At 44.0% G+C, this 20756-nt stretch overlaps 2 protein-coding genes across 2 annotated transcripts; both read left to right on the forward strand.

Moving 5' to 3' along the window:
• Positions 1-3644: 3644 nt before the first annotated feature.
• CENPH (centromere protein H) lies at positions 3645-13974 on the forward strand. The gene is made up of 8 exons (XM_086629307.1): positions 3645-3735; positions 4270-4318; positions 4722-4796; positions 6186-6242; positions 9538-9601; positions 9891-9942; positions 11321-11484; positions 13069-13974. The coding sequence occupies exons 1-8, from the start codon at positions 3645-3647 to the stop codon at positions 13159-13161; spliced, it is 645 nt and encodes a 214-aa protein (XP_086485433.1). The 3' UTR covers positions 13162-13974.
• A 269-nt stretch (positions 13975-14243) lies between these two features.
• KGD4 (alpha-ketoglutarate dehydrogenase subunit 4) lies at positions 14244-19794 on the forward strand. The gene is made up of 4 exons (XM_086629427.1): positions 14244-14295; positions 15096-15159; positions 17821-18023; positions 19293-19794. Exons 1-4 carry the CDS (start codon positions 14257-14259, stop codon positions 19308-19310), a joined length of 324 nt encoding a protein of 107 aa, XP_086485553.1. The 5' UTR covers positions 14244-14256; the 3' UTR covers positions 19311-19794.
• Positions 19795-20756: the final 962 nt, after the last annotated feature.

Genomic DNA, 20756 nt, shown 5'->3' on the forward strand with positions numbered 1-20756 from the left:
AGCAACTGCTGTTGTGATCGGACTGTTTATCAAACTGCATAGTTTCTTTTGTAACTGTTAAACGAGTTTGCATTCCATTCTCTTCCTCCCATGCTGTGTTAAAACACCTGCAGTACAGGACTGACCTGAGAAGCTGTGGACAGAAAGTCTCTATAAGTTGCACTGCTTTTACACAGAGTGATGAGGATTGAGTGCACAAATCACACTTCCTCATTTCTCAGGATAATGCTGCAGAACCAGCTGAGTTCCCAAAGCTTGATCTTCTTTTCTTCTGATTTATGCCTTTGGCAGTGGTTTTCTCACTTCGCCTCCCCCAGAAGGCACAGGTGGGTTGAGGAATAACGCTATAATTTCCCTCAGCCTGTAAGCAGGATGATCTTTTGGTTTTTAAAACCATTTTCAAACAAAAAGCTTCAGTTAATATTTACGCGTGCCGCTTGGACTTGAGGGGATTGTACTGGAGCTGGCAGCATTTCACCAAACCAATGACGAGCCCCATCATGATCGGTAGATGAAAGGCAGGGGTGATTCTTTTCAAATCAAATTAGCTTAATGTAACTGAAAAGCCTTTCTGCTTGCCACAACTCGCTCTGATCAAAGGCTCATTTCATACTTCAGCTGCTAGCAACAGGATCCGAAACGAATTAAGGTGGCTGGGACCACGTGAGATGATCACGGCAGTGGGGATCAGCTCCTACCTGGATGCTTCGCAGGCAAGTGCAGGCCTGCATCTTAACAGACGTGAAGCAGCTTTTTCTGTGTTACCCAACACACACACAGGGTGTTTTCCTGGCTACGCTGACAGGAAGGCAACGGCAGTAAAGGCCTATCCTAAATGTGTTTAACAAGAGCCTGTATCTGGCAAGAATCCTCCAAAGAAGGGTTCAGGCTTCTCCCGCTGTGAAATCTATTACAACTGTGCTGTAAGGGCAGGTTTTCAAATCACAGGGGTAGGCCGATTGATGTATATTTTAAAAAATACTATGGTGGGGGAGTTTTTAGTCACTTGATTTGTGTGCAGACAGTTGCAACAAACTTTCAAAGATGAAACACATTCAAAGTGCAGCTGTGTATCCTGCATCCAGCAGCAAGCAATACATGTGTCTATATTGAGGAAAAAATAAATGTGTATTGTAATAATGTTTTCCGTACTGCATCTTGACTTTACTGGTTAAAAAAAAAACTCAGCTGGGATGTAAACAGGAAAGTATGTTAAGAAAAACTCTGTAAAAATAGATAGCTCTGGTTTCATAGAATCATAGAATGGTTTGTGTCGGAAGTGACCTCAAAGATCTAGTTCCAACCCCCCTGCCATGGGCAGGGACACCCTCAACTATACCAGGTTGCCCAAAGCCTCATCCAGCCTGGCCCTGAACACTTCTAGGCATGGGGCAGCCACAACTTCTCTGGGCAACCTGTTCCAGTGCCTCACCACCCTGAGAGAGAAGAGTTTCTTCCTTAGATCTAATCTAAATCTGCCCTCTTTCAGTTTAAATCCATTGCCCCTTGTCCTATCACTACATGCCCTTGTAAAAAGTCCCTCTCCAGCTTTCCTGTAGGCCCCCTTTAAGTACTGGAAGGCTGCTATAAGATCACCCTGGAGCCTTCTCTTCTCCAGGCTGAACAGCCCCAACTCTCTCAGCCTGTCTTCATAGCAGAGGTGCTTCAGCCCTTGGATCATCTTCGTGGCCCTCCTCTGGACTCGCTCCAGCAGCTCCATGTCCTTCTTGTGTTGGAGACTCCAGAGCTGAACGCAGCATTCCAGGTGGGGTCTCACAAAAGCAGAGTAGAGGGGCTGAATCCCCTCTCTCAACCTGCTGGCCACACTTCTTTTGATGCAGCCCAGGATACGGTTGGCTTTCTGGGCTCTCAGCACACATTGCCGGCTCATGTTGAGCTTCTCATCCACCAGCACTCCCAAGTCCTTCTCCTCAGGGCTGCTCTCAATCCATTCTCCTCCCAGCCTGTACTTGTGCATGGGATTGCCCCAACCCACATGCAGGACCTTGCACTTGGCGTTGTTGAGCTTCATGAGGTTCACACAGGCCTGCCTCTCCACCCTGTCAAGGTCCCTCTCGATGGCATCCCTTCCCTCCAGCGTGTCCATAACACCACACAGCTTGGTGTTATCTGCAAACTTGCTGAGGGCACTCTCAATCTCACTGTCCGTGTCACCCATGAGGATGTTAAATAGCACCGGCCCGAGTACTGACCCCTGAGGAACGCCACTCATCACTGGTCTCCACTTGGACATTGAGCAACATTGACTGAAACACTTTGAGTGCGACCATCCAGACAATTCCTTATCCACCAAGTGGTGCATCCTTCAAATCCATGTCTGTCTAGTTTAGAGACAAGGATGTTGTGCAGGACAGTGTCAAATGCTTTGGACAAGTACAGGTAGATGACGATCCCCCAGGAAAGTATTCAGGCAGGAGTGCTGGCACAGGCTCTGCTAATGTTGTGGCAGAGATACTGCGTGCCAGATTCGTCAAATGAGAGTGCAACTTGTTAATAATTTATCTAATAACTATCAGTTCTACCTCTAGGAGAATACTGGTTGGAAAGCTGCACCAGTCTTCTCTCAGAAGTGGCAGTGGTTCTTTGCCTACCACTATCCCTTTTACTTTTGTTTCCTTTTGGTCTTTGTCCCAAACGTCTCACAGTACTCCTGCTTCCCTTCCGTTTATCTGAAAAACACCTGGCAGAAGGGGCTGCCCTGTTCCCTTCTCATGCCCGCCACAGAGGAAGAGTTTATTCCTGGGGGACAGTCGTGTGGGAGCCGTGAGAAACGAGCCCACATAAATAGTTTTCACGTAGTTTATTCGGGGACAAAGTCAGCGGAGCAAAGATCACAGCGCTGGGCGCAGGACCGTGGCCAGAGGCACGCCAACACAGTCCTCAGTGGGTGATTTATACTGGAATCCGTTACATACTCTTAAGTGTTTTTACATTTTCATTATTATCTCGGGGCACAGGGAGGAGCTATTACAATTATTATTATTTCAATTATTATTATTATTATTATTATTACAATTCTGTGATTCTCTGAATTTGTATTTACCTAACTCTGCCTTACTCCCCCCCCCCCCACCAATCATGCACAGTTTCTCCTGGCGGTCGTCCCGAGGGTCAGTGGGGATGAAGTCAGGAGTCTTCATCAGCGTGAACTTTTCACCATGGATGAAGTCAGGAGTCTTCCCCAGCGTGAACTCCTCCCCTCCTCCGGTTCCAGCTGGCTTCAGCCCATCAGTTTCTTACCTCGGGTAGGGAGCTCGCCGCGCTCAAAGATTTACAAAGGGGATTATGTACATATTTTTAACCGTAAGTGCCCCTGTTAACGCCTTCTTAATCAACTCTAGGCGAAAGCAAAATTTTTCTGTAACCGCCTCCTCACTGCTCACAGGGCTAAGCTCAGCGACTGAAGCGCTGACCTGAGGCGCCTCGTGCCAGCCGGGGGCGCTCGGTTCAGCCCCATCTCGCCACCCGCCGCCGTCCCGCCTCCCGTTCGGCGCGGAAACGGCCGCGCACAAAGAAGAAGCGGCCCCGCGCGTGGCCTTCTGGGAGCCCCGCCCCTCCGACCGGAAGTAGTTACCGGCCGCCCTGAGGAAGCGCGCGCGCGCGGGACGTTTGAAGGCGCGGCCATGGAGCCGCTGCAGCAGCAGGAGGCGGCGGCAGCGGCCGTGCCCGAGGCGAAGGTGGACGTCCTCACCCTGCTCCGGTCGGTGCTGGGGGGCGGGCGGGCGTGAGAGGCGGTTCGCTGTGGCGGGGCCCCCTCGGCGCCCGTGGCGGGGCCCCCTCGGCGCCCGTGGCGGGGCCCCCTCGGCGCCCGTGGCGGGGCCCCCTCGGCGCCCGTGGCGGGGCCCCCTCGGCGCCTGTGGCGGGGCCGGGGCGGCGGCGGTGGCGGGGCCGGGGCGGGATCTGACCGTGTCGCTTTCCTTCCGCGCCAGGCTGCGGGAACAGATGAAGCAGCAGCTGATGGAGTACCGCGCCGCAGTGCATGCCAGTAAGCTTACCCCTTCTCAGACTCCCTCCAGCAGCCCTCTGTGCTTCCCCTGAGCGGGGTGTCGCAGGCGCAAAGAATGTGGTGTCGCTAACAGATCTAGTTTTAAAAAATTAGATACTAAAGGTGCTTGCTGTAACAATGTTTTAATGAGAATAAGAAATACCTTGTTAACATAGCCGGCCGGCTGCTTATCCTTTATGCTCTGTAGGCTGTGTTAAAAAGTCTCTGTCGTGCGTTTTTTTAGTGATGTTCTTTCTTTACAGGTCAAGACTCTTACTTTGATCACGCCGTTGAAGAAAAGTTTGTCCAGAAGTACGTCATTAGATAATTTCAAACTTTTGATGTATTTTAAAATAGAGAGGAGAGGTGTTGAGAACCGAACTTGAAGCTTCTCTTCTAGTTACTCCTTCTTAGTAAATCTCTGGATTAACGATCAGTACCTTGCAGGAGTCTGGTGAAAATAAAGGAAATATTTTACTCAGTCTCCTAATATAGTTCTCTATCTGATGCGACTTCTAAATTTGCAGTCCTTCTAGTGATGGCTAGAATTCACTAATATAGTTCCACAGCGTAAAATATTCCCGGTCTTAATAATTTGTGACATACAGGGAAAAAAAATCTTATTTTAGACATGTAGAGAATGAGTTTAAAATGTGATATTGCTTTTAATTTTTTTGCTGTCTTCACATTGCTTGGGATTTTTTTTTTCCTTCAGTGCGAAGGCAGACTTGAAAAGAGAGGTGGAGAAAGCAACAGTTTCTTTCCAGAACAAGACCTTAGCCTTGCAAAGGTAGAATTTTCTTCCTATTTATTTGGAGGTTTTCTGTTTGTTTATGTGTGCCCGCATACATGCACATATACATCATTCTGGTTAAAAGAGGTTTTCAAAGTAATATGATGTGTTACAAACATGAGACATTTCAGTATCCTTGAACCAGCAGGATGCAGATGAAGGCAGCATAGAGACCAAAAAAAAAAAAAAAAAAAAAAACATTAGAAGTTGAAGCATTGAAACCCAAAGGTTTCTGCAAAATTGTGAAAGTCTGACTATATAAATCAGGAAACACATTTCTTGTCAGTATTTTACAAATGCATATGAAAAGGTGGAAGTTGATAGGTGTTGTACATCTCTGGTGTTATACGGCCGTTCTGTTCCCCTCCGCAGACTCTGGGATTAACGATGCCTGAGTACATTTGGCAAGAGAGGAGAATTTGTGTCACACTCAGAAAAAATCATTGATAGTCATTTCTTGTCCTGAGAGTGAAGCCCATTATTTAAGTGTGATATTTAAAAGGTATTGAGTATTTTATGTATATACAATTCCAATGTGAAAGAGGGCCTAAACGGAGCCTTCTAAATATCTCTTGCGCTATTGTTGTGGTTTAGCCCAGCTGGCACCACCACACAGCCGCTGGCTCACCCTCCCCCACCTCTGGAGAATGGGGAAGAGAGTTAACGGGGAAAAGGGAAGGAGATCTCTGAGTTGAGATAAGTACAATTTAATAATAACAATAATATGAAATTTAAAGTAATAATATAATAATAATAATATATTAATATATGTATGTTTATAAAAATATATACAAGCAAGTGATGCACATTGTAATTCCTTGCCACCCGGTGACCAAGACTAATGATCCCAAAACAGATAAGTCCCAACACTGCAATCCTAGATGAGTTAGAGGCCCAAAAAGAGCGTGAGAGAGAGATAGCACTCCAAGAGTCCTAGAGAGCCCTCGGAAGAGGATTTCTGGAAGAGCCAAAGCACTTCTTCCCAGTCAACCCTCTTCTATAAGTTGGACATGATGTTGCATGATATGAAATACTTCATTGGCCAATTTAGCACTCAGTCCTAAGTTCCAATCACAAGGGCAGTTGTGGACCCTTTGTGCTAGCTGTGCTCTTCCCCCAGCCTGTTGTGCTCCTGCACACTGGCAAAAACACAGCAAGCTGAAAGGTCCTTGATGTCTCAGTGCGAACTATAAATGTCAGTGTGCTGTCAACATTCTTCTCATAATGAATCCCAGACTAAATCCAAACCAGAGAGCTCTTCTACCTGCTAAAAACAAAAACTAACTCTTTCTCAGTCAAAACCAGGACAGGTATTTCTCTAAATCTACTTTTCTCAGTTTCTTATCAGTTCTCATCGGTTATATGTTTCTTCCCCACACTGTGCAGGATCCAACTTACGGTTGCCCTGAGAAACAAAATCAAGGAAAATGATAAAGACTCACGGTAAGGTATTCTTGGGGAAGGGATGGCTAGAAGGAATGGACTTTACATGATTTAATGTGACGCACCTCTACATTACTTCATTGTACATTTTTAAAAGCAAGCTTCCTTCTGGTTTTGACTGAATGATATACAATCCACCTGCTGGATAGAGTCAGCATTGATCATGAGACCGCTTATACCCAGGGTGTATTTAAGTTTGGGCTCTGAATTAACCAACCTTTGATTACAGAGATCATAATTTTTGATTCGTTACTGAGAACTGTTTGTAATGAACAGTTTTTTGTCTTTAATGCATGAGTTAGCTGCGTTTCTAATGGCTGAGCACATATTACAGGCTTGTAACAGACCCTTGCCTCAGCTTTGCTGCCTTCATTTATTAATCGTGTAGGAGGTTAATGTCTTAACTGAAAGTTTCAAACATGTTTAAAATTAGCTTTTAATTTCCTGCCCAATATTAACGGGTGCACGCATATAAAGTGTAGTAGGAGAAATATACCTTCTGTCAGGAATACAGCTGAAAGTATTGCATGTCTATGATGTCTTATGATACCTAACAAATTCAGGACTGGTCTCTCCGTCAAATCCATGTCTCTCCAATTCAGAGGCAAGGATGTGGTGTGGGACAGTGTCAAATGCTTTGCCCAGGTGCAGGCAGATGATGTCAGTTGCCCTTTCCTTATCCACCAATGCTGTAACCCTGTCACAGAAGGCCACCAAATTTGTCAGGCACAAATTGCTCTTAGTGAAGCCATGTTGACTGTCATCAATCACCTCCTTTTTTAACATATGCCTTAGCATAGTTACCAGGAAGATCTACTCCGTTATCTTGCCGGGCACAGAGGTGAGACTGGCTGGCCTATAGTTCCTCGGATCTTCCTTTTTTCCCTTTTTAAAGATAGGGGCTATTTTTCCCCTTTTCCAGTCGGTGGGAACTTCACCGGACTGCCACAACTTCTCAAATATGTTGGACAGTGACTTAGCAACTTCATCTGCCAGTTTCTTCAGGACCCATAGATGCATCTCATCAGGTCTCATGGACTTGTGCACCTTCAGGTTCCTTGGATACTCTCAAACCTGGTCTTCTCCTACAGTGGGTGTTTCTTTATTCTCCCAGTCCCTGCCTTTGCCTTCTGTGACTTGGGCAGTACAGCTGGAGTACTCATCAGTGAAAACTGAGGCAAAGAAGTCATTAAGTACCTCAGCCTTCTCCATATCCTGGGTAGCCATGTCTCCCATTTCCTTCCGGAGAGGGCCCACGTTTTCCCTAGTCCTACTTTTATCACTGGCATATCTATAGAAGTTTTTCCTGTTGCCCTTGATGTCCTTGGCCAGATTGAATTCTATCAAGGCTTTAGCTTTCCTAACCTGATCTCTAGTTGCTCAGACAATTTGTCTGTATTCCTCCCAGGCTACCTGTCCTTGCTTCCACCCTCTGTAGGCTTCTCTTTTGTGCTTGAATTTGTCCAAGAGCTCCTTGTTCATCCACACAGGCCTCCTGGCGTTTCTGCCCAACATCCTCTTTGTTAGGATACACCGCTCCTGAGCTTGGAGGAGGTGATCCTTGAATATTAACCAGTTTTCATGGGCCCCTCTTCCCTCCAGGGCTTTTTTCCATGATACTCTACCAAGCACATCCCTGAAGAGGTCAAAGTTTGCTCTTCTGAAATCCAGGGTAGTGAGCTTGCTATGTGCTCTCTTCACCACCCTAAGGATCTTTAACTCCACCATTTCATGGTCACTGTAGCCAAGGCTGCTTTTGAGCTCCACATTCCCCACCAGCTCGTCCTTGTTGGTGAGAACAAGGTCCAGCATAGCACCTCTCCTCGTTGGTTCCTGTATCACTTGGAGAAGGAAGTTACCATCCATGCATTCCAGGAAATTTCTGCATTGCTTCTGCCCTGCTGTGTTGTCCCTCCAAAAGATAGTAGGGTGGTTGAAGTCCCTCATGAGGACCAGGGCTTGTAAATGTGAGGCTGCTCTATCTGTCTATAGAGGGCCTTATCCTTTTGGTCATCCTGGTCCCACTATAATGTCACCTGTCTCCTCCCTTTCCCTTTAATCCTGACCTATAAGCTCTCGGTCAGCTCCTCTTCCATCCCCAGGTGGAGCTCCATGCACTCCAGCTGGTCTTTGACATAGAGGGTGACACCTCCTTCTCGTCTCCCTGCCTGTCCTTCTGAAACAGCCTGTATCCTTCCCTTCCAACACTCCAGTTATAAGATTCATCCCACCACGTCTCTGTGATGCCAAGAAGATAATATTCCTGCAGATGTACACACATGTTTAACTCCTCTTGCTTATCCCCCATACTACGTGTGTTGTCATAGAGTCATTTGAGTTGGGCCCCCAATGAATCTGACTTACTGGCTGGAGTGTCTGGAATTCCTTTCTGCTGCTCTTCAGGTGCTCTGTGCTTGTCTTGGGCAAACCTGATTATTATCCCACTTCCCTTTCAAGTCTAGTTCAAGCCCTGTCAACGAGCTTCACTGGCTGATGAGCGAAGACCCTCGTACCTCTTCGAGAGACGTAAATCCCGTCTGGTGCGAGCAAGTCTGATGCTGCAGAGGCCATTCCATTATCAAAACCACCAAAATCGTGGTAGTGACACCAGCCATGGAGCCATGTGTTGACAGACTGAGTGCATCTGTTTTTTCCTGTGTCACTGCCCGCAACTGGAAGGAGAGAAGAAAAAGTAATCTGTGCTTCAGATTCCTTTACCACCTGTCCCAGGGCCCTGACGTCTCTTGATTGCCCTTGGACTATGCGTTGTAACTTCATTGCCACCCACGTGGAAGAGCAGTAATAAGTAGTAGTCCAACGTTCATACCAGGCTGGGAAGTTTCCTAGCGATGTCCTTAACGCAGACCCCAGGGAGGCAGCAGACTTCCCTAAGAGGAGGGTCTGTCTGGCATATTGGACCCACATTTCCTTTCAAAAGGGAGTCACCTTCAACTCTAACCCATCTTTTCTTTCTCATGGAGGTGGTCATGATACAGGGGGGCAAGCCTTTCTCACCTTGGCCAACACGTCTGGTTTAGATGGACCATCATCCTCATTATCCATTGACTGGCCTTCCACATCCATTCCAAATACAGAGACTATTTGACCCCTAAAACAATACTTAGTATTATAACTGTAAAAAAGAAAGGCTGTAGTTTGTTAAAAAAAAAAAAAAGTTTTATTTTGGTGTTAGAGGAAATGGAGATTTTAAAATTCAAATAACCTTGATTAAAACATTTATGCAGTTGGCTCATATTAATGTTCTTAAGGTATGCAACTGTGTTTCCTTCCTTAGACTGATCATGGAAACTGTGAAACGTATAGTAATGCTCAGCAATGAAGTACTTGAGCACCAGCAGGTAAGTGACAGTTGTAGCTTCCGTTGCAGTTGTGCAGTTCTGCCAACATCAACGGGGACAGGTGCACAATTTGAAAGTAACAGGATTGCACAAGTCATTGGAAGGTAAATATGTGGCCCGAAGGGTGCGGTTTCTACTGGTGTTAAAATTTCTGAAATGATTACGTAAAGTGAATATGTAAGAAAGTCTGCTTCTAGAACTGCCCGTAACTGCCTTTATGGGTTGAAACAGCATCTTTCAATATCTTTTGAAGCCAAAAGTCTAGGAAATACTTTTTTTTTTCTTTCAGCGAGTGCGTGAGAAGGAACATAAATTGATTGACATTAAAATGAAAAGACTCTGTAAGTATGTTGGCTATATTTACTTTTGTTTATATTTGAATGTACAGTTCATATTTTAAAGTTCTTGTAGCGATATTAATTTACATCTGAAGTAGCTGCGAAACTCTCAACACAATTACAAAACTTCTGAAAAGAGCAGGAAGTACAGTAAAAACGAGAGCTGGTATGTTGTCTACTTTAACAATGTGACACAGACACATTAGAATGAGAGATGCAAGAAGATACTCAAAAGCAATGTGATGGCATTTTACTATTTAGTTTAAGCTCCCCAGAAAATTACACATCCATTTTACTAATTTAAATCAGTCCTACAACAGCTAAAGAATTTTTTTGTTGTCAGACTCCACCTTCATGAAATATTTGCAGTGTAGGGGAGAGGATTTACTTACAAAGAACTGTCATAACAGTTGATAGTCAGCAGGCTTGTTAAAGTGGGTCCAATTTAGATGCGAAGTCAATATTCAGAACTCAATAAGGTAAGTATGTTTTCTAAATGCTCTTACTGTCATATGGCCAAACAGTTGTCTGTTTGCCAACAGATTTAACAACTATTGCTTGTTTCATGCATAGGAAGTTTTGTATATGTTGATAGTAACAAACAAACAGAATGAAATATCTGTCTTCACAGGAAAAATGAACATCCCTAATATCTTTCAGTATGAGGGTGGTGAGACTTTGGAATAGATTGCCCAGAGAGGTTGTGGATGCCCCCTCCCTGGAGGTGTTCAAGGCCAGGTTGGACAGAGCCTTGAGTAGCCTGATCTAGTTGAGAGGCGTCCCTGCCCATGACAGGGAGGTTGGATTAGATGATGCCTGAGGTCTCTTCCAGCCTATGCCATTCTATGATCTTCAGAAATAAGGGAAGGAATGCTGTGTCAGCATTCTTTCAATGTATGAATTTATTCAGTTTAGGTTTTAGCCTGGTTTCCTATTAAAAAAAATAGTAATATTCACTGATGGTGTCCTGATGTTCCTTGTACAACATTGGAATTTGGTTTTGATCAGTTTTGAAAAAGGGGAAGGGGTCTTAAACACCTCTGACTGTAAAAGTTGTGACAACCAAAGACGGGGTGTAGGACAGATGTTCAAATTTTGGTCTGTGTCTGGTGGAAATGCAGACAGCAGCATACAAAGTACTTTCTGCTTTGCCAGCAGCCAAGGAACCAATTGATGTATTTTGATACCAAGTAGTCACAGCACATATTGCCTCTTGTGTGAAAGGAATATCCTGAGGTATATTGAAGGGAAGGGCTGGAGCGTGAAGTTAGGGTCATTGCAGTGGAAGTGTCTTAGATGTCTGTGAGGAAAAAAGCATTTCTTTAGCTCTGCTGCTCACCTAACTACTTCTTAACAATTCATTTTCCTAATAATTGAACAGCACTAAAAAAGGCCACAGGACAGAAGCTACTGCAAATTCGTACTATGTTGAAAGAACAGAAGGAGAAACAAAAAAATACAAGAGTGAGCAAAATGCTGGAGAAGATGCGTAATAACTTACGAAAAGAAAAAGACATTACTACAGTAATTCAAAACGTATTCCAGGTAATGTGCTTTAGCTTTTAGAAGCAAGTTTGCAGTTTTGCATTACAGTCAAGATAACTTCCTCTATGGTAAATGTAACTTCAAAGAAAATTGTGTTTTCTAAAAACTTTAAGTAACGATTGTGACACAAAAACTGCTGTATGAAAGAAAAACTTTATTGCTTTGAAAGCATGAAATTGTCATAAATTTATTTGGAATAATTATTTACAGAGTTTCGAGACAGTCTGTCATTCTATCTTTATGCCTTTGTTCCATTAAAATAATGCATTTTCTTGGAGAATGTCTGTCACAGCAGTGGCTGTATCTTCTTAAGCTGAGAGTCACCCTTATACCCCCCAGATCACTTCCCCCATCTCATGGTTAGGAGAAATAAGTAGGTCTTAGTCCTGTGATACCAGTGAGCCACACTGCAGCTCCTTAATCTGCCCCTTCTGACCACATGCGCTTCTCTGGTTGTGTCGCCCGCTGCAGCCTTGTGAAAGCTCTGTCCTGCAGCTATGGCCAGTCTCCAGATCCTTTCAGGGGTGAAGTCTCCAACCTTTTGGTTACCTATGTATCAGATGCTGCTGACTAGTCTGTATCCATGCAGCTGGCTGGCAGGTCATCTGGAGTGTGGAGTCACACACAATGAAGAAGAAAACCTCTTGATCTGGAATAGGGTGAAAGGGTCTCCTGCAGCATCCTGTGCTCAGAGACGCTCTACTAAAGGTCATGCACACTGTGCTGCAGTCTGGTAGCTGCATCTCGTGTGACTTGGCTTCCTTCGCCTGGCCTCATAGACCTGTGACTTAAGTACAAAGATGGGAAGCACAGTGAACGGTAAATTGCGGTTGCAGTGCTCTTGAGTTTATCTGCAAACAGGTTATGAAACCCAGTGCACAAGGTTTATTTAAAAAATTTAGTCTGAGGAAAAGGAAGAACGTATTAGAGGGCTTCAAGTAGAAGACAGGATATTACTGTGCTGTGAATTTGGATAATCAGAACAATTTCAAGGACAGAAAGAGAGCCACTAGTATTGCATGCTACGTCTACTACTAGTTTGCATTGACAACAATGTTCTGTCTCAAACTGAGAATGAAAATTAAACATTTTAGTACATTTTAGATTAGATTCCTAGAGTTATCTCCTGGTTTTGTGTTCCTGAAATCTTCTGAGCTGTAAGTAGGGCAAATTTTTCTGGGTTAAGTTTAATAATTCCCATTTTCAATCCAGAATGGCAGGGTAACTTGAGTTCACTGGGTTATCTTCTGTTTGATGCAAACTTTATTTCATATGGTGTTTTTTTCTAAAAAAAAAAAAAAAAAACCAAAACACAAATCTTCCAAGTTCCTCTGTTTACAATAGGGATGGTGTGCAAACATCTCTAGGAGGTTCAAAGCACTGCTGCTTTTTTTTGCCTGTGTATCGACAACAGGATCTAAAATACTTCCCTTTCTCCCCTGTTCCCCCATCCCACATACTTCAAACACTGCTGTGTATTTCAAGAGGTTCAAAAAAAATTAAACTTGACAGTTTTTGAGAGCTTTTACTAGGAATAATCCTTTCCAAAGGCTTTTTTTGACCAGTAATCTGTCTTTCTTATAGAATGTCATAATTGGAAGCAGAGTTAACTGGGCAGAAGATCCATCTCTAAAGGAAATTGTTCTACGGCTTGAAAAAAATGTCAATTTTCTGTGAGTCAGGGAAATGGTGTTCAGTTTTATACAGTGTATGTAATCAACGTACTAGATTTTATCAAATAATATGCACCATAGGAGCTGCTGTTCTCTTTAGAGCCTCTGAACGTGGCCAAGCAACTCTTTGAAGTGAAATTTAATTCCCAGTACACAACCAACATTTGAAGAGGTAGCACAGCTGGTGAAACTACCTGAAGAGCTACTTCATAGCTGTCCTGTCCCAAGTGCTCATCTCCGTCTGGAAGGCAGCAGTAACCCAAGAAAGAAGAATAATCCATGTGTTTCAAGCTTTTACGTAAAAGTAGGCTTAATCCAAGGCTCTGCCATTGCGGTCCTCTTGCCCTGGGCGCCAGCAGGCTAAAGAGCTCCGACAGGATGCATGACCCTGCTCTACCCCTGTGGAAAGGCCAAACTGGAAAACTTGGTTAAGTCAGTCTTTATTGTGGTTTTATTTCCTCTTTTCTTGTTAAAGCATTATATGTAATTTCGAACACTGAAAAGTTTATGCTTCTGTTGGTTAGCCACTTGTGACTGTGCTATACGCCGATTATTTAAACAGTGACGCAAACCGTGGATGCCATCCCACACAGCAAAACATGACAAACCTTGGGAAATTGCAGGCAAAGCGAAAGAAGTGACTTCACGCCGTCGGCTGCGCAGCTAAGCAATATTTTAAACGCATTTTTTCCGCCGGCAGTTGCGTTTTTGCCTTAGGTCGGAAGAAAATCAACCAAATCCTTGCACGTCGCGTGTTGAAATAACGTTACTTTGTATTTAGTTGAGTGAATATCAGTTTTTAAAAGGCGGACGGGACGCGTCTTGATCGAATGAAAATAAAACCCGGACTTAATTTAAGCGCGTTGGTTTGATTTTTTGGGGGGTTTTTGTGTTTTGGGGTTTTTTTTTTCCACTTTTAATGCGGTTTTTGCCGCGTCTTCTATTTACGGACAGCGGCACCGCCGGGCCACGCCCACCGCCAGCGAGGCACCGCCCGCAGCGGGCGTCGCCCGCTGCGGGCGGTGCCTCGCTGGCGGTGGGCGTGGCCCGGCGCTGCCCCTCAGGCGCGGGCGGCGGGGCGCGGCGGCGGAGGGTCACCATGGGCAGTAAGATGGCGGCCGCCACTAGGGTCGTTCAGGTAACGGCGCTCGCCGTGCGGCCGGGGGGAAGGGGCGGCTGGGATCGTGGAGGCCGTCTCGGGCGGCGGGTGTCGGCTCGCGGGCCGCCGCCGAGGCCTGAGGCGACGGGGGCCTGAGGCGCTGCTGAGGAGGCCGGTGTCCTTGGCGCGGGGAGGGAGGCGTGCGGTGGGGCCCGCCCGGTGTCGCCGGTGGTTTGATGCCGGTACTCGGTTTTCTGTTACCAGAGGATGCTGCGGGGCAGCCCGCACCCTTCTGTGCGCTGTTCGACGGGGGCCGGTGGCTCCCTTCTGAGCCGTCCCCCTTCAAGGTGAAGGTGAGGCGTGGGGTCTTCTTTAAAAGACGTGTTTCAAAAATAAGCAGTGTGGCTTCGGCTACCGAGCTTTCCACTTAGTAGCTTTTTCTTAACGGAACGAGTAAATCTCGCCCAGCGAGCTGAAGAAATACGTGCAGGCGGAGCACAGCTACAATTCCACGTTAAAAACTTCACAATTGCATTTATACAGCTGCGGTAGCTGTTTCTGTCCGCACACACTCCGATTGCTGGAAAGGAAAGGAAGAGAATGCTTGTTCCTGCTCTGGACATTAGGATGGAGGAACACCTTTAAAGATGAAATTTCTCCTGGTGTAAATGTAGAACTTTAATTAGTGGCCAGTTTATCAGATTGGTGGTGCAGAAAGCAGCAGTATAGAAGTGGTGGTTTAATATGTCTTATGTTCCATTTTATTATTGTGAAGGTAAAGCGTGTCTAGAAATATGTCTTACTCTCCTCGTTTCTCCTGCTACCTTGCCTTGTTCTAGGTAGTCAAGCCACATACTCCGTTAATTAAGTTCCCAGACAGAAAAAGTAGTCCCAGACCTAAAAGTAAGTATTTCATCTACATATACAACTTGTGCCACATTTCTTTGCATTAACTATTTTACGTAAGAGCCAGCACACGATTTATATAATAAGTCTCGTTTTTCCAAGTACTTGTATTTGCCTGAAATGATTGTCCCTAAGTCAGTTTGAAGCAGCTTTAGGTGACATTTGCAGAAATAATGTTGTGTTTTCCTCATCTCTTCTATTCTTAGTTGGAGCGTGCGATGTCTGTGTTTTTTAAAACCATGATTATAGCTGGGAGAGTCATCCCACTATACCTTTTAAGAAATATTTCCATGTACTATTAATTAATACTGAGGAAAAAAATAATTTCATTGCAATGTTTTATATTAATTTTTATACCTATATCTGTGTTGATATTTTACAGGATTCTCAATGCAGTTACATTTCAACATCAATGTTACATGAGTGATACGTTGTTTTAATACTCCTTTTGAGTCAACAAAGCATTTGAAACTACAGTAGCAGATATCTTAAGAAGCTCTGTTACGTTATTCTCACTTCTTTAGAAATCATACCATACCACCTTATTTGCCACAGCATTATCACATTTATGATTTAGCTTTAAGTTTAGTTTATCCATTAACATTACAAAGTATCTACAGTGCCCATCGGTGTGGCTTCTGACTTACCTGTGAACTCTTCAGGAACTATTTTCTGTGATAATTTTCTATCAGAATTCTGTATGTTGTGCACAGTTCACCCAAATGCACCACCTCTCATGCCAGTGATCTACTTTCTCAAAGGCTTGAAAATGTGTTACTCTCCTCTTGTTTATTTCTGCATCGGATTTTTGTGGCTCTGTCTTTTAAGTATGTTAGACTTTTCTATCTCAATCAGGTGCTGTCATCTCATTAGTAAATTGCAATCTACCTCATCTTGCTTGAACGCTGTAGCAATAACTGCATTTCACTACCAGACTGTTGCTTCTACGTGGCCAAACAGAGCTCTTGCGGATCACAACTAAGGGACGTCAGTGCTTGAAAGGCCAGCCAAATTCTTTCACCATATTACTACTGCAGCATGATGGTCTCAAACAGAGAAGGGACAAATGTAGTAGAGACTGTGTCTGAGCTAAAGCAACAGCAACATTAAGTCTGGTACTTTCGAGTCTTCTGATGCTTTTAATCGGCTAATGCATCTATTTCAACTATGCTTCAGTCCGAAACATACAATAGAGAAAAATCCTCGGCAAATCTCTAGATATTTTTGTGGTGTGTGAAACAAACTCGGAGAAACTGTTTCTTTCTTTTTCATATATAAGGAGTGTTACTTTGTGAATCAAAAATGCTTTTCCCCCTGTTCAGAATATGCTCCTTCAGATGGGCTCTCTTCCTCCTTGTTCTGTTTGGGATCATCCCATGTTCTTGAACCACCTGATAATTTGAGACTGTCAGATACTGATTGAGAACTTCTGATTGAGAACTTCTCAGTATCCCTCTCACTTCCCTCAGCCTGCTGGCCACACTTCTTTGGATGCAGCCCAGGATACAGTTGGCTTTCTGGGCTGCAAGCGCACGTTGCCGGCTCATGCTGAGCTTCTCATCCACCAGCACTCCCAAGTCCTTCTCCTCAGGGCTGCTCTCAATCTATTCTCCACCCAGCCTGTACTTGTGCTTGGGATTGCCCTGACCCACGTGCAGGACCTTGCACTTGGCCTTGTTGAACTTCATGAGGTTCTCACAGGCCCACCTCTCCAGCCTGTCAAGGTCCCTCTGGATGGCATCCTTTCCTTCCAGTGTGTCCACAGCACCACACAGCTTGGTGTCATCAGCAAACTTGCTGAGGGTGCACTCAACCCCACTGTCCATATTGCCGGCAAAGATCTTGCACAGCATCAGTCCCTCTACCGACCCCAAGTACAAGTAGTTGCATACTTCCATAGTGGAACAGACCTAATGTTCAGAATGCCGCCTTTGACAACACTGCCCTTTTGTCGTCTCTTCTGGTATCCTCAAACTTGAGGCAGCTTCTCTAATGTGAATTCTTTAAGCCTAGCTCCTGGCCCTCACCTGTAAAGTACTTTGTGTACTCCTTGGTCTCTGCATTTCATTAACATTGATTGCTGATGCCTGATATTTGGTGGTCATTCTGCACATCATTAGCAAAATTTGATATGATGTCATTTTGTAATATTAAAAATGGGTACAATACTGCCTTGCATGTTGTGGTATGTCATAGCTGTGAGCTTTATCTTTCTGTAAGCCTCTACTTCTTTTTCACTTGTTTGTCTTTACAGTCGCAGTAAATAAAAAGCATCATCTCAGTTGATCTTAGTTATTTATCTTAGTTAACTTTCTACATAATTGCCTCCACATGCACATTTATGGTACTTTATTCTTCTTCTGTAAGTACAGCTTCTGAGTGAAGAAGCCTGTGTTACGATATGTGCTGATTTACCTTCTGTTTCTACCTCAGTACTTCTGCCACCCAAACATGCTTTCTTTCACTGTCAGAATTTTTTCACTATGCTCTTGATATATTTAACAACAATAAAAACAGGTTGTGAGAGGTAGAGTGTCTTTTAAGTGTATCTTATAATGAATAATATTGTAAATAACTGGTAACTTTTATTGGCTGCTCATTAATTAATTTTACAGTCTTCTTGTATCTCTGTAAATTGTTTTGCAATCTGGGTTGCAGTACAGGAATCTCTACAAGCAAGCGTGCCATCTCTCCATGCTTCAAAAGCACAGGAGTCTTTAGGAGGCAGGTCACCAGCTTTTCAGAATATTTCACCTGTTAGTAGAGTACCGGGTACACCAGACACTTCTGAATTAGCAAGAACCTTACCTCAGAAATACAGAAGGAGACTTATGTCAGATGAAGAGATTGAGTATATTCAAGTAAGTTTCATTTGTTGGTGTGCATTGTCTGTATTTACCTAGGATTTAGCTTATTTCTACGCCTTCTTCGAAGTTTCAAATGTGGTATTGCGTTGTAATTCTTGGTAAGGGTGCGCTTGCAGCTTTTTAAGCTGTAGTGCACAATGGCCAGTCTACAAATTCTTAATACACAAGGGACCCAACCCTCTCTAATTGGCAACTCGTGATGTCACCGAGTAGAGAGATACAGACTTAAAACCAACGTGCAGGTAGCTCGCGATAGTCGTAGCCTGCGTTCATCACCATCGCTACCCATTTTGTAACAGCTGTTTAATGTGTAATTGGAATGTGCTGGACAGGAGCACAGTTCTTGGATTAGCCGAGGCTGTTACCAGATGATTGAAGTCCAAAACATTTCTCAAACTAGTTTTTTGTAAGTTACTTATTAGCAAGTTAACTCTTGTATCTCTAGTATTGGAAATATTTTGTTAAACTTGATAGAAGTCTTTTCTGTGGTATTTGCAAATAACGGCGTTGTACATGAAAGGCAAGAAAAACCTGCATTTGTTCTGTAACAGCTCTCAGTTGTAAACACTGATGCTTAAAAAAGGGAGAATGCACAAAATTTGAAGAACTTGGGAGATGGATATGAGTTTGAAACAAAAAGACGCTTGTATAGCTTTGTTAAATGATAAGGACACTACAGTGTAGTTCTGTTGGTAGAGGAAATAATTTTTCCTGCCTGTATATGGGTAAGGTATTGTAATTAGAAATAAAATGAGTTATTTCCCATAGTAATACACTTGTGACTACTAGTGTAAATTTTCTGACAGTGAGGTAAGTAGTAAAATAATTTTGTTGGCAAAATAATGAATTTAATACTTTTCTGATTTCTCATAAAGATTGTAATGGCTCACCTTGGCTTTGTTTTCACTTTGCACCATGGAATTTGGGCTGTGAAAATAATTCTGAAACTGGTGTTAACTACTGCTTTGTTTGCCAGACCTTTCCAAAGTAAGGGTCAGGAGAGGGAGAAGTGGAAGCAGCTGCAACTGTAGGTTGCAGGGGCTGATCTTTTTGTATTGTCCCCAGAAAAAAATGGAGCTGTTACTGGTAGATGCTGGTGTTTGACACTCTGTGCATGTTCTTATATAGATTACAAGTCTATGTATAAATCAGGAATTAAAACTAGAACTCAGTCTGTGACTCTAACAGTGCAAAAAAAGATTTGATCTCCGTTTCCTGTTCTTTTTAGGGGACTATATTTAACCGTCTGCTTTTCTTTTGCAGCGTGGCGGTCCAGAATAAGTATGGAAGATAGTTTGTTGGCCACTGTGGAAGAGTGAAGTACTATATTCACAACAAAGACATTTCGTTAATACTAAAAATGATCGTATACCAATGGCTTCAATAAAAACGCATGTGAAGGGTGAGAAGGTGACACAACAGCTGTATATTAATTTGTGATTGAGAAGGATTTTCTGTTGATGGCTAACTAGCAATTGAATGAATATATTTGATGTCCACACCACTTCAGTGTTTTTCTAGTTAGCCATTTGCAAACTTGACAATAGAACTGAGTAATTTTATTTTTCTACTCAACAAAGATTCGGATGTCTCATTGGGAATGATTTTACAGGCAGGAAAGGGACGCTGAAGTGTTCTCAGAGGTTACTGAGACTTTGTGGTCGTTCTTCACAGCTGGCACAGCTTTGGGCAGGCAGCGGAACCCAGCAGGCAGTGCCATAGCAGCTGTTTTCCCTGAATATCAGATCTGAGGGTAGAAGCGAAATAAAAACAGGTTCTTCTGCAGTAATTTTAATCGTTAACTCTTTCATCATGTTACCAAAAACCGTAACCAAGACAACTCTCCAAACTAAATTATAGCTTAGAAAGCCGACATTGGTTTATTGCAGCGCTGGGTGCATGGGGAATTTCTCCTCCTAACCTACACACAGGGCCCCAGGATAGAAACTTAGTTACGCATTTTAATCCTATCTATTGATAACATTTCCAATGTTATTCTCTTAAACAATTGGTAATTAATTTTCGGTCGCCTAGCATGTAAATTACTTCGCATTCTCAGTCCTTTGCCTCCACCCCTTTCTTTGGAGTCTGACGTATGTTTAGGATAGGTGGTGTGTCAGTCCGTGGTCTCGATCTCCACCTGCCGGAATTACTTTTCCCCCAGTTAGTGCTGCACATGCTGACAACCCAAACATGGTAAAGTTTATACATATTCTGGGATGTTTCCCCTTCAAGGATGGCAAACTCTTTATAGGAAGTTTTTCAGCTAATCTCTTTTTATACCTTCAAGGATGGTCATCCTGTTCTCAGACCTGTGCGCATAGAATCACAGAATGGTTCGGGTTGGAAGGGACCTCTTAAGATCATCTAGTTCCAACCCCCTTGCCATGGGCAGGGACACCCTCCACTACACCAGGTTGCTCAAAGCTTCATCCAACCTGGCCCTGAATACTTGCAGGGATGGGGCACCCACAGGTGCTCTGAGCAGCCTGTTCCAGTGCCTCACTACCCTCAGAGTGAAAACTTCTTCCTTAGAGTTAATCGAAATCTGTCCTCACATCTGTGTTTAGGTACGTGCCAACAGCCTACTAAACCCTTCCGTCATTCAGTTCTGTCACGGAACTGAACTCCCCCATCGTTGGACAGCGATCAGACACCCCCTTGGGTCCAACCTCTGTCCACAATGCACCGGATCTGAAGGCTCCGTTTTCAGTACCAGGGCAGCGC

This window comes from Tauraco erythrolophus, chromosome Z (assembly GCF_009769465.1).
Source record: "Tauraco erythrolophus isolate bTauEry1 chromosome Z, bTauEry1.pri, whole genome shotgun sequence".
NCBI classification, from domain to species: domain Eukaryota; kingdom Metazoa; phylum Chordata; class Aves; order Musophagiformes; family Musophagidae; genus Tauraco; species Tauraco erythrolophus.